At 54.1% G+C, this 26,847-nt stretch overlaps 4 protein-coding genes across 4 annotated transcripts; 3 read left to right on the top strand and 1 right to left on the bottom strand.

Moving 5' to 3' along the window:
* The first annotated feature begins 266 nt into the window (after window positions 1–266).
* PPA1 (inorganic pyrophosphatase 1) lies at window positions 267–11,182 on the top strand. Its single transcript, XM_062611607.1, has 11 exons — window positions 267–408; window positions 549–613; window positions 3,060–3,113; window positions 3,559–3,678; window positions 5,614–5,700; window positions 6,012–6,138; window positions 6,639–6,766; window positions 8,289–8,374; window positions 8,601–8,670; window positions 9,786–9,825; window positions 10,855–11,182. Exons 1-11 carry the CDS (start codon window positions 345–347, stop codon window positions 10,884–10,886), a joined length of 873 nt encoding a protein of 290 aa, XP_062467591.1. The 5' UTR covers window positions 267–344; the 3' UTR covers window positions 10,887–11,182.
* A 275-nt stretch (window positions 11,183–11,457) lies between these two features.
* Window positions 11,458–17,326, top strand: SAR1A (secretion associated Ras related GTPase 1A). The gene is made up of 7 exons (XM_062611606.1): window positions 11,458–11,601; window positions 12,006–12,080; window positions 13,335–13,454; window positions 13,996–14,061; window positions 14,623–14,726; window positions 15,358–15,489; window positions 16,211–17,326. Exons 2-7 carry the CDS (start codon window positions 12,023–12,025, stop codon window positions 16,325–16,327), a joined length of 597 nt encoding a protein of 198 aa, XP_062467590.1. The 5' UTR covers window positions 11,458–11,601; window positions 12,006–12,022; the 3' UTR covers window positions 16,328–17,326.
* Window positions 17,327–18,235: 909 nt separating this feature from the next.
* On the top strand, window positions 18,236–20,370 carry TYSND1 (trypsin like peroxisomal matrix peptidase 1). Its single transcript, XM_062611605.1, has 4 exons — window positions 18,236–19,384; window positions 19,467–19,600; window positions 19,683–19,868; window positions 19,958–20,370. The coding sequence occupies exons 1-4, from the start codon at window positions 18,378–18,380 to the stop codon at window positions 20,170–20,172; spliced, it is 1,542 nt and encodes a 513-aa protein (XP_062467589.1). The 5' UTR covers window positions 18,236–18,377; the 3' UTR covers window positions 20,173–20,370.
* Window positions 20,371–20,805: 435 nt separating this feature from the next.
* SPOCK2 (SPARC (osteonectin), cwcv and kazal like domains proteoglycan 2) lies at window positions 20,806–26,204 on the bottom strand. Its single transcript, XM_062611604.1, has 10 exons — window positions 25,970–26,204; window positions 23,599–23,644; window positions 23,199–23,313; window positions 23,014–23,116; window positions 22,826–22,934; window positions 22,631–22,750; window positions 22,326–22,544; window positions 21,740–21,802; window positions 21,466–21,603; window positions 20,806–21,366 (listed from the first exon to the last, which is right to left on the bottom strand). The coding sequence occupies exons 1-10, from the start codon at window positions 26,174–26,176 to the stop codon at window positions 21,221–21,223; spliced, it is 1,266 nt and encodes a 421-aa protein (XP_062467588.1). The 5' UTR covers window positions 26,177–26,204; the 3' UTR covers window positions 20,806–21,220.
* Between the last annotated feature and the right edge of the window lie 643 nt (window positions 26,205–26,847).

Here is a 26,847-nt window from a genome sequence, read left to right as displayed (position 1 = left end):
CCCTGCCTTTTGCTCCTCTGCTTTCCGCACCACCACCATGACAGATTGGGGGTAGAAGGGGGGGGTACCAGCCAAGTTCCCTGAGGAATGCCAGGCCATGGGGAGAATGGGCTGTCTCGCGACATGGAGAACCACGACATACTCTATCACGACATTAGCCACGAGACTCCGCGCCACTCCTCTGCCCCTCCACCACGCCGTAAGCCGCTGACGCTCGGGCCCGCGTGGCGCGGGGCGGAGTACGTGCAACGACCTTGCCGCATGCGCAGTGGCCACCCCCTGAGCCCGGGGGGCGCGGCGCAGCGCGTCTGCGCAGTGTGTAACCGGCGGGCTGCGCGGCAAGCATGGCCGGGTACAGCGTGGAGGGGCGTGCCGCGCCTCACAGCTTGGAGTACCGGCTTTTCTTCAGTGAGTCCCCGCCGCCTTCCTTGTCCCCTTCCTTGTCCCCGTGCTCCCGGGGTGAGGGTTGGGGGGCTGAGGTGCGCCTCCTCCACAATGTGAAGTTTCCCCCTCAGGCCGCGCCTGACTCGCGCCCTTTTGCCTTGCAGAGGATGCCGCCGGGTGTTACATCTCCCCCTTCCACGATATCCCCATCTACGCGGATGCCGGCAAGGTAAGGGGAGAGGGCCCGGCGCGAAGAGCACTCGGTAGTTCTTGCGGCCTCGTCGGCTTGTCCCTCCCGTGACAAGGGAGACCGCTGGAGCGCTGGGTGTGAGCGGTGGTGTATCGGTGCTCCGCTAGGAGAGTGGTCCTGCGGGCCTGGAGTACCTGGGGGACGCTCCCGGCCCGTTGCACTGCTTCTTGGCAGGAGCACCTAACAGAAGCATCGTCAGATCTTGCAAAGACTTTACCTCTGTTTCGGGTAGAGCGATGTAGGAGAAGAGAGCAGGTGATCTGATTCTCATGTTTGTGTCTGAGATACGAGTGGTTGTCTTGAATTTGCCCATGAGGCCACATGAAAGGGTTTTGGGTTAAAAGAATCAGTTTTCTCTTCAGCTAAATACCTACATCCACGCCCATGGGTGATATTTCAGGCTTGGGTTTTGACTGCAGTAAAGCCACTTTATAATCAGCTGCTGATCAGAAGGCAGGGATGTTAAATTTTTGCTGTAGCAGCTCTTGGGAACCTCTTGCCGCACAAAAAGTGCAATGTTGCAGGGCTTTTACATCCTTCCCTCAGCTGGTGGTTAGACAAATTAGGCTGTTCTGAATCACTGCCTAAGTGCCCCAGCTCTAGGAAGCTGAAACGGCTGTGTTTCAGTTTTTACTGACTGCTTTGTCAGGGCTCTCCGACTATATTCCTTACCTTTGTAGCTCATTTCTCCTTTTAACACATGCTAAAAATCTGTGCAGTTTGAGAAACGGGGTGGATGAACTGTTCCTGGTGTAATTTGGAGATACAGAGTAGATATGGGAAAGGAAAAGAGTATGCAGAACTGAGAAATGAACCTCTAAAAAGCACCCGATTGAGCTTTGAGGTGCAGGTATTGTCAGAATTTGCTTTGGAAAGCCTAATGTGGCTTTTGCCTGCTCAGAAGGGAAAAGACAGGTTGTAATCATCAAGGACAGTGGTGAAGCAGTTTCAGTGGCTGACTGAGAAAGCAGTTTTCAAAAGCAGGTATCTGAAAGGTAACTCAGGCAAGGCAAATCCAGGTAACACTACACTCTGCAGACACAGAACAGGGGAGGAAAGCGCAGGGGAGTGAGCATAGGGGTGAGGATGGTTTCCTTGGACTGGTAACACTTAACAAGGAAACTGAATTGCTGGGGTTCACTTCAGTTGCTTAGTAGTGCTTTCCAGCATGTCAGTGCCAAGCCAAGCAAGAATCACTGAAGGTCAGTCCCTGAAGTTACACAATAGTGCTGGTCACATTAGACCTCTTTCTGCTGCTGAAGTGACTCTCTGCAGAGATTTTACTTGTTATTTAGTAGGTTCATTGCCAGCTAAGGTAGGAAGCCCAGCTAGGAGCAAAAGGTTGCTTTATCCTGTCTGGGCTCCTTGATCTTTATCCTTAGACTTCTAAGACACTGAGAGGATTGCAGGGTGGGGTTGGTTTTTTTTCAGTCTAGGGCTCGGATGTGCTGACCTCATCTGTACCTGTGTGTCTTGGCATTGCGAAGGGATGACCTTGGGCTACTTACTGGGTCTCTTGGACCAAGGCAGATTTGTAAGACCAGTTGCTGGAAAGCTGCAAGCCTAACAGAGATGTACCCCCAAGTTATCTTTTCTTGCCTGCGAGGCCATAAGCACCCTGCCTAGCCAGTTATAATTACCTCATTCCTTTCCTCAAGCTACTTATAAATAAAAATAGTATATACCTTTTCACATAGAGATTGCAAATGAACAGTGACCCCCTGCAATTAAGGGATGTAATAAACTTGTGTTAGGAAAAGGTGTGGGCAAAGTCAGTGATGTAACAGCACTTGTTGCACAATAACAATTTAATTATGGCACGATACAGGTTTGAGGGGCTTTGTAAGGCTAATAATAGTGCTTAACGTGGGGATTAGAAACCTTGCTAATGCTAGAGAGCAAGGTTTGACTTTTTGTTAAAAGCTGTAATCTCTACAAACAGCAAATGTTAAGGTTCAAGCATGGAGAAGCTTGTTTCCTTGAGGAGGAGGTTGACATTGAACTCTTGAAAGTCCTCTCAGCCCAGCTGGAGTCAACAGTAGATGTTATCAAGTATCGCCTGTAAACTAGGTACTGCAAGATGTGGTTCTGTTTCTACCCTACATCTTTATCCTTGCACCATGCTCCTAACAAGGTCTGCTTTTATAGGAGTGTCAATTTGGAGTGGACAAGCTCATGCATCTTTCCCTGCTTCAAGACAAACTAGAATATTGGGGAGTAATGTTCTCTGTTGGTGAGAATAGTACATAGGTACCCATGTTATTAACTAGATGGTTTACTCCTACCAACTGTATCAAAACTGGCACTGGGAGGGAAAGCTTATGGTTTTCATGTGAATTGGCTGTCATGCTTACTTATATGTGTCCCTAGTTTAAAGTGTGGTCTTGAGATTCCTTCCCATTCACTGATATTTTGCTTTCTTCAGAATGTGTTCAATATGGTTGTGGAAGTACCTCGATGGACAAATGCTAAAATGGAGGTAATTATATTACAGTTCCTAGCTAAGTGCTTGAGCTGACTAGTGTAATAATCTTTGGCTTTGCTGATTTTTCTCCTCCTTACTTCCACCTTGTGAATCTGAGTGGTTTCTAACTTCTCGTGTAAATACTTCCTTGATGCTAAAGGTTTAGTATGGAGTCTGAGACTTGCAGAAGTTACAATAACTTAGTAGTCTTCTGTGACTTCTGATTAAAGCAGCATCTTCTGGCTCTCAACCCCATGTGTTTCTGATGTTTGTAAGTCTGCTGAAAACTATATCCCAGGAGATGGCAATGCAACAGGAAATTGAGTTATTCAATATCTGCTGTAGACTTCAGGGTCAGCTCCTGGTCTCTTGTCAGTGGCCAGCTTCATTAAAAAAACATAATTGAAGTCTTGTTTTTTCTTAGAGCAGAGTGGAGAGATTTCTGTAACTTATCTTTCAGATTGCAACAAAGGATCCTTTAAACCCAATTAAGCAAGATGTGAAGAAAGGAAAACTACGCTACGTAGCTAACGTGTTTCCCCATAAAGGTTATATCTGGAATTATGGTGCTATTCCACAGGTACTATGATTGGTCTGGGTGGCTCATCCTTTCTGCTTGGGAGGAGGGAGGATGACTGTGTGTGTCTGTGACTACCACTACATTAATGAGCAAAAGGTTGGCTGAGAGTCTGATCTGGAGCGTAGCATTTGTAGCTGAATATATAGTCTTGATAATGAAGAGAACTTGTTAAGAAAGCGGGGGTGCTTTTAAGTAGAAATCTCAAGAGTTAGGTTAGTAGCTCATGCTGTGAACAAGTTGTTTGAGGATGAACAACTGTTGCGCCTCTCCTTGGCCACCTGGCAGTTTGGTTGGACAGTAGCTGGAAGGTCCTTGTCTTTGGATCAAGGAAGGAACTGAGCATCTGGCAATGCAATGCCCTCAGTGCCTGCCTGGTGAAGCATAAAGAGCTAAAGTTTTAAACTAATGGTACATAATCTCAATGTACAGCCCTTAGGCTTAATCTTTACAGAAGATTCTTCTTGCAGTGAATTAGCTGATTGTTTTAGGCTTTGGATGTGGGCCACAAAGATCTGAAGACTGTATCTTTCCCATTTCTGCCCCTCTTATTGTTCAGGGTCTAAAACACACAGCTAGACTAATGTATTGACCTGTTGGGTGGTAGTGCATGCCCTGTTCTCAGTGTTGGTTCTGAGTGGCAGAAAGGCACCCAAAAGCCCTAAGACTGTGCACAAACGTACTTTCTCTGAAACAGCTGGTAAGGTGGGACTGACAGATGGTGACACCTGGATATATGCTCTTAGCTAGCTGGTGACTCTTAGGTAAAGAGGACCTTTGAGCAAGGCTGTTTGCCTCTGATGTTCACTGAGGTTTGAGTTTCCTTTAGAGAAATAAATTCTCAGTGACAGTTCACAGGGCAACACGCTGAATTTCATAGCTGTAGTCTTGATAGCTGTGCATATCAAGTGTTTCCTTCAAGTGGGTTAAGATGGTGTTTCAAAGTTGAATTGCTTCCTACTTGGATGGATTCTGGAGCCAGTTTTTTTTTGTACAGAATTGCAGCTTTTGAAGCCTTACTCAGTCATGTGTTAGTGATTCAAAGTTGTGTATGCACCAAGGACAAGGGACTGAACGCTTCCTTGCAGAGAAGTGTGATGGCGATTGTGAAGAGTCCTTCAGCACCACCCAGGTTTCAGTACATCTTCCTGAGTGCTCTGGATGCATCACAAGGTTTTGACTACTTCAGTTGTGTCCTGGCATGCAGAAATTTGGAAAAAACATTGCATCTTTTTATATCTCAATAGCCTTAGAGGTAGATGCTCCTTACAGTGCAAGCAGTCACAGTGTCCTTTTGCTCCTGATCAGAAGTGTGTTTTAAGCAGCTATTATTTTTGGAGGCATAGCTGACATGCCTTCTGGAATCCTGTCTTTCAGCTTATATTTGCCACTTTAGGTGAGATGCAATAGGACACTGCGTAGCCCAGGGTATGGGACTCTGCATTCCTGACACTGCTCTAGTGTAACAACGTGTCTTTAATTGTTTAATTGAAAGGAAACAATCCACCCTGTCTGTCTTCTGTCTCTGGACTGCTATCTGGAGTTCAGGAAACTTCTGTTAAGACATGAATAGCGAGAGGAATAGGCAGGCAGCCAAATCAATGAATGTTCTTTATAGATGTGAACTTTACCTTTATGTAGCTGTGCAATGGAGGAGGAAGTCTGGAAAGTTGTTGAAAAATGGTTTGTCTGTAGGAGGGAGCAGTTTACTTTGGCAAGATAAGACCTTTTAGTTTGGATTCAAACTGCTCTTGCAGGCACAAGTGAAATAGTAGCCCAACCACTAGATCTGAAAGCTTGTGTGAAGTGGGCCATCACCTGTATTTTGGAGGCAGTTGCATGTCTGAAATAAACCTGCTTTTCATTTCCTCTTGAAACCGGAGAGTTCTTACTTGTGTAGGGTTTTTTTTTGTTTGTTTGTTTGGGTTTTTTTTTCAGACTTGGGAAGATCCAGGTCACAAAGATGAAAATACTGGCTGCTGTGGAGATAATGATCCAATTGATGTGTGTGAAATTGGAAGCAAGGTAATGTGTTCTAAAGGGTAACTCTCTTTTGAAATATGTCATTAATGTCTCTGAAGTCAGTTATCCAGAGACATTATTCAGTTCCTACCTCCTCTACTTTAAGAATGTTATTTTTTTCCCTTCACTGTCTCTGGAGATTGTTGATGAGGTCTTACAGCACAAGCCATGTGAGCCAAGGATTATGAACTGCTGATAAGTGATACCTCATTTCCTGGTACCCACTGCTTGCTGAACTCTCATAGCTCGCGCAGTCTCCTTTTGTGCATTCCTTGGATGCATCAATACAGACAATAACGTCTTTGTCCTTTCAGGTCTGCTCTCGAGGAGAAGTTATCAAAGTGAAGGTGCTGGGCACTCTGGCACTGATTGATGAGGGTGAGACAGACTGGAAGATAATTGCTATCAATGTTGAAGACCCTGAAGCAGACAGCTATAATGGTAAGTAACAGGAGGGAGGAGCAGGCTTTGTTGAGAGCCTGTAGGAAACTTTCAAATCAGGATGTGGGCTTGATCCTTCTATGCCATGGTATTAATCGGCTGTGATACTGGAAGGACAGCAGAACAGGATGTTGTCAGTCCTATATCAAAACATTTTACTGTTTATTCCAAATCATTTGCCTCCTGCACAGCCTGGCACCTTGAAGAGAGTGGTTGTAAAGCCTGTCCTCTGAGTGGAAGGAAAGGGATTGTCCAGTAAGTCTCTAATCAAAGCTGTTGAAATGAGTCCATGCTCCTGGGAGAAATCAGGATATACTGTGAATATGAAACACTAACTTTCTTGTGCAGATATCCACTTTGTGTCTTTATTGTAACTTGTCTGAAATGTCGCAAAGGCTACTTGGGGAGGGGCTGAAAGAGGGGCAGCTCAGAAGAGCAGGCGAGTAGCTAAGTAACTTCTGTCACTAGATCTGGCTAACAAACCTTTTCTCTCTGGCTAGATATCAGTGATGTCAGAAGAATGAAACCTGGATACTTAGAAGCTACAGTGGACTGGTTCAGAAGATACAAAGTACCTGACGGAAAGCCAGAAAACCAGTTTGCTTTTAATGGCGAATTTAAAGACAAGGTAGCATTGCCTTTCTTAGTTACTGTTAGCGTGCAAAGGCACCCCGTCCACAAACTGAGCTTAGGGACATGAATGAGCTGTTGCTGAGAGAATGGGTTTCTATGAGGCTGCTAATAGTTGACTTAATTCTTCCTGCTGTTTTCCAGCCTACCATTCAGCTTGTTTCCAACCTAGTGCTTGCAGGAATACTAGGAGAAAAAGCATAGCATTATCAACCTGCTGCTGTTGGATATTATCAGTGTTTCTTTTAGATGACGTTGATGTGAGATCACTTAAGGGCTGGGAGCCTCTCTGTCAGAACCAGGATGGAAAACACCAGGTTTATTTGCTCCTGCTTTGGATCAAGGGTGCTTGACATCACCCTTTGCTTCCCTTGCTCACTGGCTTTGTTCCACTGCAGCCTGGTGCAAGTTGAAGTGCACAGAAGTTAAAATGCCTCTTTCTTCAGGCATAAAATGTTCCCTCACACCCTTTGAGTAAGGTTCTGCTGTGGCAGCATTGTACCTCTGCCTCTTCTCTGGGTTGGGTCAGATAACTTATGGTTCCTGAGTGGGTGAAATCCTGTCTCTGCACCCTTCCTCTTGCCAGTCCTGCTGTGCCTTGAGTGTGTTAGTGAGGTGACTCAACTCGCAGAGCTCCAGAGTTGGTGCAGAGAAGGGGAGGGCCTACAAAGCCCAGCCTGGGAAGGAAAGGGTAAGGGAGGCTGAAATGGAAGTCATGTAGGAGTGGGCCTGTCCCCTTAGGCTTTAGCACAGCTGTAGCTTGGGTGGGCTGGGACATCTCACTGCCTCTCTGGATGGGTGGAACCAGAATCAAAGCCATATTGTAAAATAGGCACAAATAACCTTGCACATTTATGCAGTGCTTTACTTGGCTCTGTATGGTATCAAACCAGGATATTTATTACTGGTGTTGGTGCAAACAAAGGATTTTGTGTGCTTCCTTCTTCAGCTGACAGGTTAATGCTTGAGCATATAGCACTTTTTCTTCTAAGGGAAAAAGCTGTGATATGCTTGAAAGCAGATTCATTATGAAATAGTTGCAAAGCTAGAGTAGATGCATGTCTCTTCCTGTTGGTCTGCACAGCAGTTGAATGATTGACCCAGAGTGGAAAAAAGCTCACAGGTATGCTGAGATCAGCTAACTGCTGGAGGCAAACTGAGAGGGAGGACAGCAGAATGGAGATGCTTGAATAATATATCACTGGCCTGAGACTAGAATATCTGTGTTCAGTTTCTTTTGGCCTCAAGTTCACTAGGTGACCTTGGCATATCCTCCTATCTTGAAAGTAAAACAGTTTGTGTTGTAAATCTCTGTTGTTTCAGCTGTTGTATGCTGGGAGGTTGCTGTTGTTCCTGAATGGTGCAGTAATGGAAAAGGGCTAAGAGTCCCTTCTAGAGTCAGAAACTATCTAAAATCAACTTACAAATAGTGGCCCATTGTTCCATGTAACTGATAGTCTGGATAAGATGGTCTAGTGCTTCCCCATAACATGATGTTTGTTCTCATCTTCACCTTTTAGGATTTTGCTGTGAACGTCATTAAAAGTACTCATGAACACTGGAAAGCTTTAATAGCAAAGAAAACTGATGGAGGGGAAATCAACTGGTGGGTTAATGCTTGTGGTACTTTGCACGTTCCTTTCCCCTAAACAAATAACACCAAAGCTGCCTTTTCTGAGTGGTGCTATGCTTCCTGTTAGCTGCCGGCTGTCTCTGCAGACCTCCCCCTTCAACTTGGCAACTGTAACAGTGATTCTTAATATTCCATTATTTAATACTCTTGGGAGAGAGACTTGGCTTTCACATTCTCACAACTGACCTATCTCTTCCAGCACAAACCTGACGGTGTCCAGCAGTCCCTTCTGCTGTAGTCAAGAGTGTGCAAAAGCTACTGTGGATGCAGTAAGTACAGATTTGAGTATCCTAACCCCAATGTTAGTATTGGGCAAAAGAATACTATTTGTGTGGTTAACTGTCCTCTCTGTGTGAATAGTGCATTGTATGCTCAGAACAGCACCTGTTTCTGATTGAATAGGATGTATGTGGAGCAAGCCAGACTTTCCTCCAGAGGCTTCTCTTTGCCTTTAAGTCATCTGGGAGATGGAATCCAAACCAGAGTTTGCATGAAGGGCTAAACTTCAGCTCGGCTGCCAGCTGTTCAGATAGGGTTTAAATATTTGGCCTTCCAAGAGCTTCACAGTACAGGTCATCATCTGACAAAAGGAAGGCTAATTCCTGAGAGCCTTGTAGCCAGGGCCCTTGCATTCTTTGCAATGAAAAGCTTAAAGTTCCCAGTGTAGAACTCATGTCCAGTTTCAGGGCTTAACTGCATCTCCCCACATGTGTGATGTGCTGCTGGTAACTTGAAAGGTGTTAGAGGACTGGGATAGAAGAATCAAAATGCAAATGTTGCCTCAGTATATGGAAATGTGACTGGAAGCCAGAGTCTCTCCATAGCCTTGGCGGGACTCTCAAAGCCATTGCATTGGTTTGAAAAGTGCTTGTATTCTCTGGTGGCATCCAAATTACTTTTAAGTTTTGAAAGTACAGCCCTCATGGAGGATGTTTCACCAGCCAGGGCCCATTGCCTCCCTTTGGTTGCAGGTGAAAGCTCTTCAGAGAAGTTTTCTGAGAGTCTCTTGTACTTCTGTTCCACCATCACGTTGTAGGTTCAAAAAGAAGCAGGCTGCCTGCAGCTGTATTGATGTTGGAGCAGTAACTGCTTGTAGTGAAAAGCAGATGGCACTGCAGCCTGTGCTTAAAGCAGAGTGCCTCTGGCATGTAGGACATCTGTGGAATGAGGAGGCTGTGGCGATGACAGGACTTGTGCTGCATGTGAACTCATTTACTCCCTTACAGCTGACCAGAGCTGGCTGCCACAGACCAGCTCATGCTGCTTAGATCTTAAATGGTGCTCATTAAAGACTTGTGAAGTTCTAAATGATGTCTTGTGAGCTTTGGGTGTAGGCTCAACCTCTGTCAGCAGCTGCTGTCTGCTAATGCACTTCTTGTTTCAGGCACCACCGTCTAAAGCTGCCAACCCAATCCCACCTGAAGGTGAGTCTCAAAACCCACATTTATATTCCAGTACTTAGTGGTGACTTCCTCAAAGGAATTATCAGTAGGAAAATGAGGGTCTTAGCTGATGGCTGGATTTGGCTCTAGCACCAGGAGAAACAAAGGGCCTTCTTGGACCTAACTTGTGTCAGTAATGCAGTTTAATTCCTGAATAACATCTGTTGTTGCCTTACTCCTTTGTTTGGGTACACAAGGTGGGTAAATGAGCGGTAAGAGAGACCTGAGGTGGAGTTGTTTGCTTCAGAAGAGGTTAGCTTGTCCTGAAAAAGCCCTGCAGAGGACTGAAGTGCAGTGATAACAGGAGACCAGTTTCATTGGTTCTGCAAGATGGGTTTCATCAGTATCCTTAGTGCAGGTGAGCCAAGGAAGGGAAGTACTCCCTACCCACACAGAACAGAGGCAGAAATTGGATGCACATTCAGTACTTCAGTTGCAGAGTTACACAACTCTGTAACAATGCAATGGCTGTGGGATGAATCCTCACTCAGCTGTCATCTTTTCCTTCCATGCGAGGTTGTGGTGGGTTCCTTGTACGGGAAGTCTGGACACTGTAGCAGGGACAAGACCCAAGGGCAAGCTAATGATGGTATTGAGCATCCACAGTTGCGTGGCAGAAAGAGGAGCTAGGCATTCATTTCCAGTCTTTCTGTGGGCAATAAACTTATGAAGAAATTGATGTCTTCTGTGCAGACAGGGGAGTTGGAGGCAAAATGACTTTGTCTCGGCTTGGGGAGACAAAGGGAAGCCAAGCTAGCTCTGGCTTGCTGTCTCTGCTCACCTGAACTAAATCATGCCTGGGTGCTCCCAGTGGCAGCCTGAGTGAGGGTGGCTTCTTCAGCAAAACAAACCCATGTAGGCAGGGTCACTCACGAACCTGTTTGCTGGGTGGTGGAGTTGTTGACAGGAGCACTGGAGGTGACATGCCATGCTGTATGACTACTTAAAAGTGGGTAGCTAATGAAGGAGTAACCCCCTCATGGTTTGTTTTGTGTTTTCTGACCCTTACAGTTGACAAGTGGTTCTACTACCAGAAAAACTAAGGCCTGGGACAGCTGTGTCCTTTGTGCTACGGAGTCACCACATCTGGGAACAGACCAAACCATAGCTTCAGTGTCAACACCAAGGAGCCATTGCCTACGTCTTTGCCGATTAGAATTCTGTATCTAGCAGTGCGGTGTCTGCTGCACTGAGGTCTGGTGGAGGCTAGAAGCCCTAATTTATAGAACCACACCACCCTGCTTGTGCATGGTTGTGCAGTGTACTTTGTAAACCCTGACTGAAGATCACTCACCTGGTACGTGTAAGGATGCTAGAAATAAAAACTACTGCAACAGCACTGCAGAGTTCCCTCTCCTTTCCCTCCATGTAACAGTCTCACACCCCTCGGTTCTCTGCTGGCGTCTGTTAGGGTGGGAGGGGATTACGGGGGGGAGTTACCGGCTAATGCGGTACCGTGTCCCTCGCAGGGACTGACCCCCGTCCGGAGGAGGGGGTGCGAGGACCGCCGGCGGCCGGTCTCGAAACTGGCTCCTCCAGAACTTGGCGTTACCGCTCGGGGGCGGCCTCGAACCCCCGGCCTCCTGGTGCGGCCCCGCGGCGCCGTGGCGTCAGACGCACGGCCGACGTGGGAAGCCAGCGCGGCGAAGCCGCCGGGCCGGAAGTGGGCGGGGGACGTGGTACGACGTATTTCCGGCGAGGAGCTGGCGGCTGCCGAGGAGGGGAGTCGGTGGCTCCGCGGCCCGGGAGCAGCCGTCGGTGAGCGGCGGCGGCGGCGGCGGGGCCTGTGGCACCGGGGGAGGGAAGCCCGCGGGCGGCTGGGGCCAGGACGAGCTCAGAGCGGAGGCGGGGGGTGACACGCAGGCAGGGCGGGGGCGGGGCGGGGGCTAGGCCGCGCCGCCCGCCCTTGAGGCTGCCGACAGGGCCGCTTCCCCTAACCTCCCCCCTCCGCCCCTCACCGCCGCGGTCTCTGCTGCCGCCCCAAGCCCGGGTTAGGGGAGCCCGCCAGGGGGGTGGGGGTGTTAGTCACCGCTCCTGCCGCCGGGTCGCGCTCGGGCTCCGGAGCTATGGCGGGGAGCGGGACCTGCTCCGAAGTGGCAGCATCCCACGGCGCGGGCACGCCGCCGGCTTGCGACCCCTGTAACCGTGGTTTGTCCCCGCAGGCGAGTAATCTTCAGCGATGTCTTTCATTTTCGAATGGCTCTACAACGGCTTCAGCAGCGTGCTGCAGTTTCTAGGTAATGCCACATTATGTGGGTTAAAAAGCTCAGCTCGGGCTGTGGTCACTGGTCTTAGGTCAGTTTGGCTTCTCCCGTTTGCCAGCATCCCTTAAGAGCTGGTGATTAAAGAATGTTTCTTTGGGAGTGTGCAGTAGCTCTGGCTAGGATGAAGTCTGACAAGAAAGCTGCAAATCAGCAAAGAGTATGTTACACTAGGGGGAGAAACTTTCAGAATATCTGGAGGTGTTGGCCTCCCACTCAATCCTTCTCTTGCCATTTACAAATGCAAGAGCAGCTAGGCTGATGCCAAAGCCCTGTGTAGCCCAGGGTCCTGCCACGGGCAGATGTGCTACCTAGCCAGGGAACCCTGTCTTCCTCCTCATGGCATCCAAGGTCACCAGTTCCACCCAAGCTTTCCCTACTGCTGTAGCTCTCTGGCTTGCTTCTTCTCCTCAAATGATCACTTCCTACACCAAGCTACCAGTTCCATGACATGCCCCGGAGAGCTGCTGGCCACTGACTAATGCAGTTGATCTAGGCTGAAGGCTGTTTGGGAAGGTGCTGGCCAAAACATTGCCCAGCCCAGGGTGACCTCTGCAGCTGGGCTGGCTGCTGCACTGTGGCACGAGCAGCCCTTTCCTGGGCTGCGGGTGATGGAGAAACTCCTTGTGCCAGAGTTGTGAATTCCGTTGGAGGTCCTTGCCAAGGGATAGGGTGCTGTCTATCCAGAACACCTCACAGTGGTAGTGAGGAATGAGAGAAAGTTCTGCTGGAAACCTAAGGGAACTTTGCTGTGGCAGGTACCACAGCATTTTGTTCACCTGGAAGCGAACAAAAAAAAGCTAACACCAAACAAGTTTATCTAAAGAAAATGATCTGTTGTTTCACACTTTGCACTGTTTCTTCAACAACTTGCTGCTGTCTTTTACAAGTTTATTTAATTTTCACATTTAAATACTCCTTTGGGGCAAGATACTCATCCATAAGCATTGTACATAAGCAGTACTTTGCTGCACACTCTTCTGTTAGGGGGTATGTGAGGAAAGAATTCATTGCTCTTAGGAATATGAGCTTAGGAAACATCTGTTGTTGTAGACATGACTGTGGGCTTCCCTGGTAAAAGCCAGTTCAAGCTGTATGGTTTTTTTTCCCTGCTGTTCTGTGCCTGTGCTGGAAGTCCTATATGTGGACAGGAGGCAGCATAGCCCTGAGACAGGGGTTTGTATGCAAACAGCATCAAGCTGGAGTGTTTTTTGCTTGTTTTCCTTCCAGGTTTGTACAAGAAGTCTGGAAAACTGGTATTCCTGGGCTTGGATAATGCAGGCAAAACAACTCTGCTGCACATGCTCAAAGACGACAGGCTGGGTCAGCATGTCCCAACACTACATCCCAGTAAGTCTGCCAGCAGCGGAGCCCCGTCTGCCTTGTCGTGTGGGTTTTCCTCTCTAGTGATGGGGATATGGTGTCGCAAGGTGCCTCAGCGGTAGCTCTGCGCTGGGGAGACAGACTTTAAGAGTCCTAAACCTGCATCTGAGGTTGCAGTTGCATGTTGATTGCCTGGGCTGAAGTGGATTTGCGTTTTCCTCTCAAGTGTAAAATGGAGAGCCTGATAACTGGCATGGCTCAACTATTATGATGTGCCTCTCTTGGGCGGCAGTGGGTTTATAAGGGAAAGTATAATAAGGTATACTAATTGCAGATTAGTAAGCATGTACATAAGTAGGGAAGTGGGAGAAATTATTTTCTCCTGCTCATGACTCTGTGAAATTACTCCATTAGAGGGGCTGAATTCTGTGGGAAATGCAGGGAATTCCTGAAGTCTGCAGGGTATCTCATATGAGGAGAGTGTGTGATGTTAACACAAGTCCCCAGGAAATTCTCTGTGACAGCTTCATCGTTTTCCTGAAACACAGCGTGTATTTGTACTTTTCAGCATCAGAGGAGCTGACAATTGTTGGAATGACCTTTACGACTTTTGATCTGGGTGGACATGAACAAGGTAAAAGTGAAGTTGCTGGGTGGGAGGCACCAAATGAGCTCAAGCCCCCTGATGTACACAGTGTTCCCGAGCCATCTTAAGAAAGAAACGTCTACCAAAAAGTGATACTGAAAGGTGATGGCAATTAACAGTACCTAATTATTCGTTGCCTGAAATTACTTGTGGAGCAATATATGGAAACAACCTCCCTGCTCTAGGATTCCAGTTGTCTCATGGCTCAATAGTTCTGCTTAAGTCTGGCACTTTGGAAAAAAATGCTGCCAGTTCATGACTGAAGTATTTTTAGTTCTAAGCAAAGTTTTTCTGCCTTTTTTAAAAATACATAGAAATACTGGAAGACAGACACCCTAATGTTGGCTGCCAAAGCTTGCTTACAAAAGCAGAGTGTAGCTGGCTTTTTGAACTGCCTGGCCTGCAGCCTCAGCCAGACCCTTACCCAGGAGGTCTTCTGTTGTCTTGAGGAAATCACAACAAAGAATGTGGCTCCTGTTCGGATGTAGTTTTCCCGTTGGTTTCAGGCATCGTTCTTATGGGCCAGTCTTTGTTACTTCTGTGTTCCAGCTCGCCGGGTCTGGAAGAACTACCTGCCAGCCATCAACGGGATCGTCTTCCTGGTAGACTGTGCGGATCACTCACGTCTCATGGAATCCAAAGTTGAACTTAATGTAAGTGTACTTTCTTTTTTCCTTCCCCGAGACCTCTGAATAGCTAAATTATAAGTAACAGTTTGGGGGGGGGCTGAAACTTGTGCACAGCACAATTTGAGAGTCTCGTGCTTTGGATTTTCACTTCCAGTGCAGCTGTTACGCTAGCAATGTGCCGTGCAAAGTGTGTGCTTGTAGGAGCTTGCACATGACTCTATGCAGGGATCAGATAAATACGGATTTATAAGTACCCTCTCACAGAGCTGGAGAAGCTGGTGTGCCCTTACTGTGGGTTGACCTCAAGGCCAGGTTAGGTGGGACTTCGAGCAACGTGTTCTAGTGGAAGTTGTCCCTGCCTGTGCAAGCGGGGCTGGAAGTGGGTAAGTTTTAAGGTCTCTTCCAACCCAGACCATTCTGTGATTCTATGATCACTGTAGGCTCTTGAGCGGCCTTTGAAGAAGTTTTGAAACAGCCAGTGGGTTTAGATAGGACCGGCTTCTGAGAAACCTTTCCAGAGACACTCCCCTCTACAGGAGTGCTGTAGCATGAAAAAATAGCCCTTGCTGGTCACAGAGCTTAGACAAAAATGTTGTCTTCAAATAATGAGGGTTTTGTCTGCCTCTATTTAACTTTTCCTCCATCTTGCACACAGGCGCTAATGACAGATGAAACAATATCCAATGTGCCAATCCTTATCTTGGGTAACAAAATCGACAGACCAGAGGCCATCAGTGAGGAGAAGCTGCGGGAGATCTTTGGGCTCTATGGACAGACCACGGGAAAGGTAGGGGGGATCCCAATACCAGATTGTCCATAAGCAAGGGAGGGCTTGTGTGTTAACTTGCAGAATGAGGCTCAGCCCAGAAACTAATTGAGCTGTTACTGTGAATTTGTCCACAATATCAACCCAAAATGAATCAACAATAATAGTAATAATAGTAGTAATAATAATACCACCACCACCCTTGGGCAAGTTTTGAAACTGCCAGACGTGCAAAACACAGTACCTCTGCAGCAATGAGGGGATTAGGTGTCAAGCTGGTATGTCAACATGTTGTCTAGCTCTTCTGGTTTCACTGCTCTGCATTTCCATCCCATTACCCATCTGATCACTTTTTCAGTGTTTACAAACAGTACAGTTAGAATTAATTAGGAATACTGGTAGTGGTGGCAGTAAAACACTGCAACTAAACCGCTAGTAGTACTCTTGGTGCTAGCTTGTGCATGCAGTGACAATTGCTTCTTATATCACATTGCCAGGCATCGCAGGTATATCACACTGTGCCTCAAAACCCATTTGCTTCAGTGTTTCTAACACCTATGCTCCCACACTTCTGGCTTTGAAAGTCTGGTGGGTCCCTCTTGCAAAGGGGCTGTGATGCAGCAGAGAGGGGAAATTCCCTGGGCAGAAATTGGTTTCCCTAGACAGAGGTTTCCATAGAGGGCAGTGACTCTTCCCTGAGGACAGCAAGGACGCGTTCTGATTTGCCTTTGGATTTCCTTAGGGAAACGTGCCACTGAAAGACCTGAATGCGCGCCCCATGGAGGTGTTTATGTGCAGCGTGCTGAAGAGGCAAGGCTACGGCGAGGGCTTCCGCTGGCTATCACAGTACATTGACTGATACTTGGACGGACACAAGAGTTTTACTCCTCTGGACTGATCTTGTTCACAGCTTCCTATGAACTTTTCTATTTAGAACACGGAAGACTTTCCAACCGCATACTGGCATTGACCAAGAGACTCCTGGTTTTCGGCTGCCCAGTCGCACAGTGGTGACACAACTCTTTTCCACGTGATGGGGAGGCAGCACCATTCTGCACGTGGGTGCACGTCGTCCCTTTAAGTTTGGTTACAGCAGGGCTGGTGTGATGTGGGAAGTCAAACTCTGCACGCTGCACAGTAACAGCTGAGAAAGAGAGCACGTCTCACCACTGTGGTTAATTGACTTAAGAAAAAGGAAGAAAATGCAATTATATTTTTTAAAGAAAGTGTTCATGTAAACAGCGTCCCTTCTAACTTTTTAGTTGACCGTTCATCTTGTTTAGTCCAGAGTCTGGTTAGGTTTTTTTAAAAACATATTTAACGATATTTAGGTATTTCACAAATTACTGAACCAAGGTATCACGATATTAGAAGTCATCAATAAACATAGCATTTGGGCTTAACCGAGCTGTAGGGTGGCTGTGCTGTGACACGCTGACTGACGACAGCAAGGCTGCCGTTGAGGCTGACGTGTGCAATCCGAGCTTCTTTACTTTACAGGGATATGTTTTAGGTGAAGGGGAGCCCCTGCAAGCACACCTGGTTTAGTGTGTGCAGGTGGCCACTGGCACTTGCTCCCGGTGGGATGCTGGGCTTAACCCCAGCGTGCTGCTGGCTCCCCCCGCAGCTAGGCTGGGCTCCACTTGCCCAGGGTGTCGAATCCTCACTGCGGCATCACAGGAAGAACCTTGAAGTTGTTTTGGTGGTTGTAGCTTGGAAGTGTTTGACATTTGCATATCATGAGGTTATTAATGTAGACTAAAGTGGTTTCTTTTATACTCAACAGACGTTTTGTCTCAAGTTTCATTACTGTCTAGCGCTCATTTTCAGTTAAATAAAGACGTCTTTCTCTTCCAAAGGGGTAGTGATCCTCAGTCTAACCTGGCATTGGCTGCGCATGCATACCTGATGCTGCTGTCAGTGAGGGGAAGACAAAATGCAAACGGACGGAACAAACTCGCTGTCACCAAGCCCTCCTCTTAAGGCAAGCAACGAGTGCTTGGCATCGATCCGTACACTCAGCCCAGGCTTGAAGCCACCCTTCTCCTGCGAGCAGCAGCGAGTGCCTGAAGTGCTGCCCTAGCAGGCGAAGCAGCTTCAGGACAGTCCCACACCATGGCGGAGCAGAGCCCATACAAGAATTGAGTGTGCATGGACCTGACAAGGTGCTGCTTTGGGGAAATGTGGAGGCAGGAGAGCTGCTGGTGCGGGGAACTGCGGCAGAGCAGAGGGCTTGCCAGCCTCGGGGCTGGTAACTGTCAAAGCTGGTGGGTTACAGGAGCAAGCAGGGGCTTTCTTCTTGGTGTAATAGCCCCGCACTGAGGGCTGCAGTGCCATTTACTCCCAGGGTTCTCGGAGTTTCTAGCTCTTTGAAGGAATTCTGCAGGTACTGGTACCTCTGTTGGCAGAGAAGGCGAAGTTTTGGTCTCCCTCGTGTTGTGGACGAGCAAGCCCACAGCTCAGAAGCTTCGTCACCCCGAAAGGAGTGCCAGTGCCTATGGACGAGTGGGGGCGTTGAGACAACATTTCCCGCTCCTCGGGAGAGCAGGGAGCGAAAGCTTCCGTGACGCAAGCGGGGCTGGACCCGGCAACATGCCGGGGAACAGAGGGACGGACGCCGGCACGCCGCCAGGGACCGACCGGTCGCGCAGGGACGGGTAAGCGGGCTCCGGTCAGGGGGCGGGCGGGCAGAGGCGTGGCCCAGGGCCGAGAGGGACCGGCCCCTGCCAGGGAGGTGGTACCGAGGCCCGGCCCAGCCCTCCCCGTAGCTGCGGGCCGCGGGGGGGCGGTGTCGCCGCGGCCGGGTCTGACTCGTTCCGCGTTGCGCTGCTTGGCACCGCCCCTCCCCGCCCCGCCGGCAGCGCTGCCCGCGGGCTGCCCCGCATGCAGCCCGCCCCGCGGCCGCAGCCATGGCGGAGGAGCGGGTCTGCTGCGCGGTCAGCGTTTCCGGCCCGACCGACGGCCCCTGGAGCTGCAGCGGTGTGGTCCTGAGCCGCGGCCCCGCGATGGTGCTGTGCCAAGGCGCCGTCTTCGCCCCGTTTCTGCGGGACGGCCCTGCCGCCTGGGCGCAGCCCCGCGCCCTGCTGCCTGCCGCCCTCCGGCCCTGCCCGCACATCCTCGTCCTACAGCCCCTGGCGGGGACCAGCTCGCCGGCCCTCGGCCTCGACGCCCCGGCCGGCGGCCTGCAGCAGCATGAGGCCAGGCTCCTGGCCCTGGTGCCCTGTGGCGCCTTCCAGCAGGCGCTGGGGCGAGCCTTCGGGCCGGCCGAGCAGTGGCGGTTCGGCGGGGAGGCGGCGGGAGACGACCCGCGGGCCCTGCACTGGTTCGCCTGGCTGCGGGTGCCTGGCCTCGACACCCCCGGGGAGGGCTGGACAGCCCGGGCGAGCGCCAGCTGCCTGCGCAAGGGCGAGGGGCTGCTGGCCTGCGGGTCCCCGTTCGGCGCTCTCTGCCCCGACCTGTTCCTCAACACCCTGAGCAGAGGGGTGGTGAGCAACCTGGCCGGCGAGGAGAACGCCCTCATCCTGACGGACGCGCGGTGCCTGCCCGGCACTGAGGGCGGCGGGGCCTTCTTGCCCTCCCCGGACGGGTCTCGCTTAGTGGCCGTCATCGCCGCTTCCTTCTGCTGGAAGGGTGCAGAGTGGGTCGGGCTCACGCTGCTCTGCTCCGTCGCCGCCATCCTGCGCAGCAGCGCCAGCGTCCTGGGCGAAGCCGGGGTCGTGGTACCGCCGGTGCCGGGACGGGTGGCCGCGGTGCCGGCAGGCGGCGGGCAGGACCCGCTGGGCTGGGTGGCGCTGGTGGAGTGCGGAGCAGCGTGGGGCTCGGGGGTGCTGCTGGCGCCGCGGCTGCTCCTCACCTGCCGGCACGTGGTAGAGGCGGGTACCCCGCTCCGAGTGACGCCGGCACCGGGCCCCGGCCGGTGAGTGCAACTGCGTGTCCCCACCTTGTGTCCCCCCCCCCGCTGTGTGCCCCTGCCGTGACATCTCACGTCCCGTCCTTAGGCCTGCCGCCACCCTCAATGGACGCGTGGTATTCACCACCGAGGAGTCGTCCCCCTTCGACGTGGCGGTGGTGGAGCTGGAGGAGAGCGTGCCCAGCTTCATCCCTCCGTGCCCAGCAGACACCTTTCTCCCAGGTAAGCGGCCAGGGGACACATGGGGTGCCGGAGGGGGAGGGAAATCACCCCCTTGCACCCACCTTCTGCCTTATCATCCCAGGGGAGGAGGTGAGCGTGGTGGGGTTCGGGGCGCTGGGGCGGGCATGCGGCCCCTCGGTGACAACGGGAATCCTGTCGGCCGTGGTGGCGGTGGCCGGGCACCCTGTCATGCTGCAGACCACCTGCGCTGTCCATGGGGGCTCCAGCGGCGGCCCCCTTGTCTCCTCCCGTAGCGGACGCCTCTTGGGTAAGCTGGAGTCTCCCATGGGTGAGGGGGGCCCATGTGTGTCCCTGAGCGGGACCTGGTGACACAGGCATCACTCCTCTCCCCACCAGGGATCGTGGCCAGCAATACCCGAGACACTGGTGCGGGATCCACTTACCCCCACCTCAACTTCTGTATCCCCATCACCATCCTGCAGCCCCCCATCGCGCACTACCGCCACACCGGAGACCCTGCTGCCTTTACTGGGCTCAACAGGGCAGGTGAGGGGGTGCGGGCGGCCTGGCGGCTCCAGCAGCAGCCGCCGAGGCCTCCCAGCAAGCTGTGACCCCCCTGTGGGGGATTTGTGACAGGGACAGTGCTGCCCGATGCTGTCAGGACTGAGTGCCTGGACCCCAGCGGAGGGTGGGCGTCCTGGGGTGGGGGACAAAGGCAGCACCTTTGCCAGCTGCTGGTGACCCCAAACTGGGGGAGAGCTTGGGGGTTGTTTCATTTTCTCTCTGGAGCCATAAATGCTGCGAGTTGAGGCCCTAGTGTGCTGTGGTGCTGAGCAGCTGGGGTGGGGGAGTGCAGGTCCTGGATGGATGTGGGCTGGATTGGGGTGGTCTTGTAAGGGAGGTTCTGGGTCAGGAGTGAGACTGAGTAGGGGTCATGGCTGGGAAGGGCTATAGGTTGGGGTCCAGGATCAGGAAAAGATAGTAGTTCTGGGTGCTGATACTGCTCAGGGCCCTGTGGAGGGGGAAGATGGGGCTAATTTGGGGCTGGGCTGGGGTCCTGTGCTAGGGCTGGGGTCAGGAGTAAGTATATTTGGAGAAAGGTCAGTTCCATCCTTATGTCAGCTGAATGCAGGGACCAGACCAGGGGCACCCCACCCTACCTGAGGGACAGGGGCCCACCACCAGCCCTGGCTCCCCTTACAGGAGCACAGAGGGCTTCAGGGCAGGCGCGGGTGGGAGAGCGCTTGACACAGCACGGGGTATTTATTTCACAGCCGCTACACAACGCCGGGGGCCGGGGTGGCCACGCAAGCACAGCACAAGGGGGATGCGGGGCGGGGGGACAGGTTATCTACGGAGGGGGTGTTTGGTTTTGTTCCTTTTCTCCCCACGTTTATTAGCGCTGCTGGCCTGGTCACAGGGCACGCAGCCGCACACTAGGCCTGCTCGGCTTTACCCAAAGACAAAAAGCTCAGGTTCGCACAAGTGCAGCTCCCCGCCCCGCTCGCCCCCTCCCTGGACGAGCACCCCAATGCCCCATCCCACACAGGGCCGCGGGGGTACCCCTGCCCCACGCCACACCAGTGGTGGGGGTTCACGGGGACCCCCAGCTGGGGGGCTGCCACCCGGCTGTGCTGCCTGCCAGGCTCTGCTGCTTCTCTACCAGATGTAGCCACCATCATCGCCCTCGCCTGCTTCGCCCTCCTCTTCCTCGCCTTCCTCACCCGCCTCCTCCGGCTCCTTCTCCTCCTCGTCCTCCCAGCCCACGCTGCTTCCGAAGTCACCTGAAAATCCTGCTGCCTCCTCTGCCGGGGCAAGGGGCAGAGATTCACAGCCGGGTCCTGGGGCTGTGGCCCCCTTCCCGGGCAGGGGGGTCACCCCCCGATTCCTCTCTGTGTGCTCACCGCAGTCGGGGCTGCCATGGCTGCGGGTTCCCGTCAGCTCGACACCGTGCTGGTCCACACACCAGCATTCACCGCCGCCCGGCTCACACTGCGCCCGCTGGTAGTACCCGTCCTCATCACAGCTGGGGATGAAGGTGCCTGCAGGGAAGCAATGACACCCCACGGCCACCCAAACACATGCAGTGCAGGGCCCCCCACAGAGGTCCCCATCTCTCCCCAGCCTGGCTGTGCAGGGCCCTGCCAGGGGACAAAGGTCCTGGGACCCCTCACTCACCCGGCTTTTTTTTAGCTGCTTCTTGGATCTGAATCTTCTCCAGCTCCCTCAGACAGGGCGGCTCTGCAGCACCCCCATATGCCCTCTTAGGGTGGGCGTGCAGCCCACAGGGTGGGCATCCCCCAGCCCTATGATGGCAGCCCTCTGACCCCACAGCGTGCATCCCCATGGTATGCATTCCCCCTCAACCACATGGCATACAGCCTGCTGAGACCTGCAGCATGCAGCCCCCCATGGTTTGCATCCCCCCCTGACCCATGGTGTACTTCCTCTTGACCCTACAGCATGCACATCCCCTACCTCCCCACCAGTGTGCTGCCCCCCCCCCCCCAACTCCATAGCATACATTTCCCATGACCACACAGTGTGCATCCCTCTAAATCCCATGGCATGCATCCCCCGCCATGGTGTGTATCCCCCCAGTGCACTTCCTGCCATGGCAAGCATCCCCCCCACCCTAACCCCACAGCATGGATTCCCTATGACCCCACAATGTGCATTACCCTGACCCCTTGGCATGCCTCCTCCTGACCCCACAGGACCACCCCCAGACATGCACCCCCTGCCCCAGCAGGACACAACGCACTTTCCCTCCAGAAGCAAAAGCACCACTCGGGAGCAGAGACACGGCCGTCCTTGGAGGTGTCGCAGGAGTTGAAGAAGGCGCGGATGCACACCTCGTACTTGTCCAGGTTGATGGCAGCCAGCTCAGCCGCCTCCAGGAAGAGATCCCCGCTCGTGTCCAGCCGGGCAAACATCCACCCCACTGCCTCCTTGCAGCTGGCTGCTACGCTCCTCTCCAGCGCTGTGGGGCAGGATGCGGCCCATGGCTGCCAGGATCCCCCTATTGAGAGTGCCCCACATCCCCTCCCCTGCAATGGGAACACGTACCAGTGGTCGGGCTGGCCGGGAGGCCGCCGGAGCCATTCTGCTTGGCATTCTCCCGCAGGAGCTGGAACCAGTCACGCAGGCGGTCACCCAGGTCGGCCAGGTCCTGCCCTGTGCATGGCTCTGGGAATGGCCCGGGGGCGGTGTCAGGCCAGGCAGGGCTCGGGGACACCCCCCGGTGCTCCCCATGCCACTCACCTTGCTTGCTGTCCATGGCAGGGCTGTGTGGGGTTGGGCAGGGGCACTGCCCCTCGCACCGCACCGTCAGCTGCTTGCTGGCCAGGCACGCCTGCTGCTCCAGCTTGCACTGCGGGGCGGCAGCGGGACATCGGCGGAGGGGACACAGCAGTGCCCCCCTCCCTGCGGTGAGGTGCCGCCATCCTTACCGCCGAGCTGTAGGTGTGGCCGTCGGAGCCGCAGACAGCAATGAGTGGCGCGGCGTGGCAGGGCTTGCAGCCCCCATGCCCCTTGGTACTCGGCAGCTTGATCCTGCGTGGGGTGAAAGGCAGGGGTCAGTGCTGGGCCCGCACCTTCACCTCTCCCAGCCAGCTCAGCCCCACAGCCCTCCTACCTGTGCTCCAGCTTCTTGCGGCTGATGCACATGGCACGCTGGTAGCCCTGCGCCACGCACACCTTGTGCCGGCTGCATTTCACCTTCTGGCAGGGGTCCTTGGTGGTGTCCAGGGCTGGGGGGGGGGGCAGAGAGGGGCAGGTGCAGGTGGGGACCCCTCAGGGGATCCTAGCAGCAGTGGCCACCAGCCAGCCTGGCACAAAGTGCCATTCAGGCTGCAGCTGGGCAGCACCCCAGCACCAGCTGCCGCTTCCCGGCATGCACCAGCCCCAGTGATGCTCCCAGCTGGAAGGGAAAAGCCTGGGGGATGTGAGCAGAAAGTGTTCCCCCAGCCATGGTGGCTGGCACCAAGCCCCATGTGCCCCATCCCAAACCTGTCCCAGCTCCATCCCAGTGGTACCTTCATCCCCAGGCTGGTTGTCCTCCCAGCTCTTGATGTAATCATCCTGCAAAGGGGGCAGAGCCTGGATGAATGCAGGTGGCGGGAGAGGTGACACCGGGCCAGGTGTGCCACCACCCAACTTGGCCCACCGGCCCGGCAAGGCTTCTCCTACATTGCACACACCCCACCCCCCCCCCCACCAGGAGGGGAGCAAGCAGGGGTGGGGAGCAGCCTCCCCCCCAAAAGCAGGCTGCATCAGGGCAAAGCGGCCCCTGGACGCTCACCTCCACCTCCTGGCAGCACGGCAGCGAGATGGCCCAGCCGACACCGGAAAAGAGAGAGAAAGAGAGAGCAAGAGTGCCCAGTCAGCCCCGGGACAGCCTAAAACCTCTGCTCCTGGCCCCAGCCCAGGGTGATGGGCACCCTGTGCCAGTTCACCACCCTGACCTTCGCTGGTGCCCAAAGGTCTTTTCACCCCCCAGATGTCACACTCACCCACCCCCATTCTGGCTCAAGACCTGTAATCCTGGAGAGCCGTTATAGAGGATAAAACCTTCCCCACCATCCCTTGGCCAGCCAGGAAATGCAGGGAACAGGGACGGAAGAGGTATTAGGTGGAGGAAGCCTCCTGGGGCCCAGCAAGGCCCCACAGGATCCCTGTGGGGTGGCAGTCCTTGTGCTGCTGCCCGTTTTTTTCCATAGCAAGCCCAGGAGCAGGCTTAGACGGATGCTGCTGCCTGGGGAGGCAGGGCTGCTCCCCCGGGGTCCTGAAAGCATCCCAGGAGCCAGGAGGAGCAGTGGGGGACTCAAACCCTCCTGGCAGGCAGCATTGCTCACCCCACAGGATGCTCTGTGGTGGGTTTCGTGATAAGGCAGGAGCATCCCTGCAGCCCTGGGGAGGGCAGGCAGGGGTTTGGATGGCAGCCTGAATCAGCGGCAGCTCCGGAGGGGATGTCTCTAGCTTCAGCGCAGCAGCGTTTGCACTGCAATCGATAGCCGCGTTCCCGTGCCGTGATTAGTAACACTGCGGTGCTCAGCAGCTCCCTGCAGCGCAGCTCTCAACACAACCGCTGGCCTCCTCCCCGCTGCACCGCGGGTCGCGCGCCCCCCCCCCCCCCCCAGTACTGCTTGGCCAAAACCCACATAAATCCACGGGATTTGCTTATTAATCCACGCTATCCATCGCCAATGTCACAGACCCCTGGACCCGAGAGGATCTGGCACAGCTAGGCAGGCCCCATGTGTGCTGCTAGCACCTGGGGATGGGGGTCTCTCAGCCCCAGATCCCGCGGAAATGCCCAATGCCATGGGGGTACATCCACACGTGCTCCCCCCTCGAGCATTTTGCAGGCGGCTGAGGTCCCGGGTACCCAGTGCTGCGCTGCCCAGCTGGATGCATTGCTGGTGGAGGTCCCCGGGGAGGCATTAGCCCATCCCAGGCACCCTCACCCGTGCTTTGTCCCCCTAGCTGGTTTATATGGGAGGGGGGGGGGGGGGCGTGGGGCACATCTGCCGGCAGCGCATCCTTGCTCCAAGGTGAACCTGGACACGAATTTGAACAAAGACTGGAGGGGCCGGATGTGTGCCCCCTCCCCGCTCCCTCGGCTGCCGCAGGCCCCCTGGACGACCCCCCTTGGCTGAGACTGCAACGACGTCGCCCCCCGGACACAAACTGGGTGTGATATGGGGGCAAAGGTGTAAAATAATCCCAGGAAAGATCCCAAGTGCCCCAGAAAATTAAGGGCTGGAAATAGATGCCACCGAGGGGCTGCGTGAAAGCTCGGGGTTAGGGGATCCAGAACCGAATGTGCCCGTCGCCTGCATCCTCCTGGCCCCTGACTCGCTTCCTCCATCCCCAGCACCGCCAACCGCCGGGACACAGCCGGCTTCGGCTCCCCGCAGGGCTCCGGGGAGCGCGGAGCAGAGGTGGCCTGACCCCCGCTGCGCTGCTACCGAGGGGCTGAGGCTAGGGCGCAGCCCCCGCGAAGGGTAGGCAGGGCCTGCCTGTGCCCTGATGCGGTGCAGTGGACAGCACACTCAGGTCCCTGGCGAGACTGGCTTTAGTGTCAAGCCCTGGCCACGGTGGCCTTGGCATTAGCCGCGCCAGGTTTGGCGATGGGCACGGTGGCGTGGCGTCGGGCACTGTGGAATCGGCGCTGCCGAGCCGCGAGCATCCCCCGGGTACCGGGGCCGGTAGCCGCCCACGGCCGCCGCGGGAGGCAGCGGGATGCGGGCAGCGCCGAGCACCCCCGGCCGCCTGCGACGGAGCTGGCGCCGGGGGGAGGGTCGTGCTGCGGCAACCGCAGCGGCGGGGCGGGGAGAGGGCTCCCGGTGCCCGGCGGCGCGTCCCGTTCCCCCCACCCCCGCCCCGCTGCCGGCGCGGACTCACGTCTCGGAAGCGGTTCCAGTGCTTGATCCTACCGCCGTACTGGGAGATGGAGGAGAGCCATTGCTCATCCTCCATGAAATTGCCGGGGCTCTCTCCCGCCGCGGCGGGCCCGGGGCCGGCCGCGGGGCCGGCGGCGGCGGCAGCAGCAGCGGGCAGGAGCAGGGCCAGCAAGGCCATCAGGGCGCGGAGCCCGCCGCAGCCCCGCATGCTGCCGCAGCGCCGGGGGCAGCGGGCTGCGCGGCGGGAGCGGTGCGGTGCGGTGCGCACGGGGAGGCGCCGGCGGCGAGTGCGGCCGCGGGGCGGCACCGGGCGGCACCGGCGGGAGGGCCGGGGCGGGGCGTCCGCCGCGCCCGCCGCACCTGCGCGCCGGCACCGGGGCGGGGGAGCCGGCGGTATCGCACGGCAAGGCAAGGCACGGCTGCATCCCGGTCCCTGCCCTATCTCCCTTCTTTATCCCTCATCCTGCATCCCTGGTTTCTACCACGTCCCCACAGCGCACCCCCCATCCCTTCCACATTTCCGTCGCGTAACCCACATTCTGCATTCCCAGTCCCTACTACGTCCCCATCCCACACCCCCGGGGCCTGCCATGTCCCTATCCTGCAATCCCCAACTTGCATCTCCTGACCCTGCCGTGCCCTCCATCCCCACCAAAACCCTACTCTCTATTCCAACTCCTGTTCTCACCCTTTATCCTCTGTCCCCGCCATGTCCCCACCCTGCATCCCCCATCTTTTACCCTATCACTGCCATGCCACCCTGTGATCCCTTGGCCACCCCAGCACTGCATTTTGGGGCTCCAGGAAGGATGTCCACCCCAGCCCAGAGGAAGGCCACCTAGCAAAGCAAGGCAGGTTAGTTTCGCACCACTGCTTTTG

The sequence above is a fragment of the Pezoporus occidentalis genome, unplaced genomic scaffold (genome assembly GCF_034315485.1).
Source record: "Pezoporus occidentalis ecotype Australia unplaced genomic scaffold, CSIRO_AGI_Poc_V1 ctg155, whole genome shotgun sequence".
NCBI lineage: Eukaryota > Metazoa > Chordata > Aves > Psittaciformes > Psittacidae > Pezoporus > Pezoporus occidentalis.
This window is presented reverse-complemented; position numbering and strand designations above follow the sequence as displayed.

Bases quoted from the DNA above. Each gene is read 5' to 3' on its own strand.
- SPOCK2 (XM_062611604.1), bottom strand. From the start codon at position 26,176: ATGCGGGGCTGCGGCGGGCTCCGCGCCCTGATGGCCTTGCTGGCCCTG. The intron at 22,935-23,013 runs GTAAGGATGGCG...GCCGCCCCGCAG, and splicing joins GCCACACCTACAGCTCGGCG to TGCAAGCTGGAGCAGCAGGC. The intron at 22,545-22,630 runs GTACGTGTTCCC...CCTGCCCCACAG, and splicing joins CCCGGCCAGCCCGACCACTG to CGCTGGAGAGGAGCGTAGCA.
- PPA1 (XM_062611607.1), top strand. From the start codon at position 345: ATGGCCGGGTACAGCGTGGAGGGGCGTGCCGCGCCTCACAGCTTGGAG. The intron at 614-3,059 runs GTAAGGGGAGAG...TGCTTTCTTCAG, and splicing joins TCTACGCGGATGCCGGCAAG to AATGTGTTCAATATGGTTGT. The intron at 6,767-8,288 runs GTAGCATTGCCT...TTCACCTTTTAG, and splicing joins ATGGCGAATTTAAAGACAAG to GATTTTGCTGTGAACGTCAT.
- SAR1A (XM_062611606.1), top strand. From the start codon at position 12,023: ATGTCTTTCATTTTCGAATGGCTCTACAACGGCTTCAGCAGCGTGCTG. The intron at 12,081-13,334 runs GTAATGCCACAT...TTTTCCTTCCAG, and splicing joins CAGCGTGCTGCAGTTTCTAG to GTTTGTACAAGAAGTCTGGA. The intron at 14,062-14,622 runs GTAAAAGTGAAG...TCTGTGTTCCAG, and splicing joins TCTGGGTGGACATGAACAAG to CTCGCCGGGTCTGGAAGAAC.
- TYSND1 (XM_062611605.1), top strand. From the start codon at position 18,378: ATGGCGGAGGAGCGGGTCTGCTGCGCGGTCAGCGTTTCCGGCCCGACC. The intron at 19,601-19,682 runs GTAAGCGGCCAG...TTATCATCCCAG, and splicing joins AGCAGACACCTTTCTCCCAG to GGGAGGAGGTGAGCGTGGTG. The intron at 19,869-19,957 runs GTAAGCTGGAGT...TCTCCCCACCAG, and splicing joins CCGTAGCGGACGCCTCTTGG to GGATCGTGGCCAGCAATACC.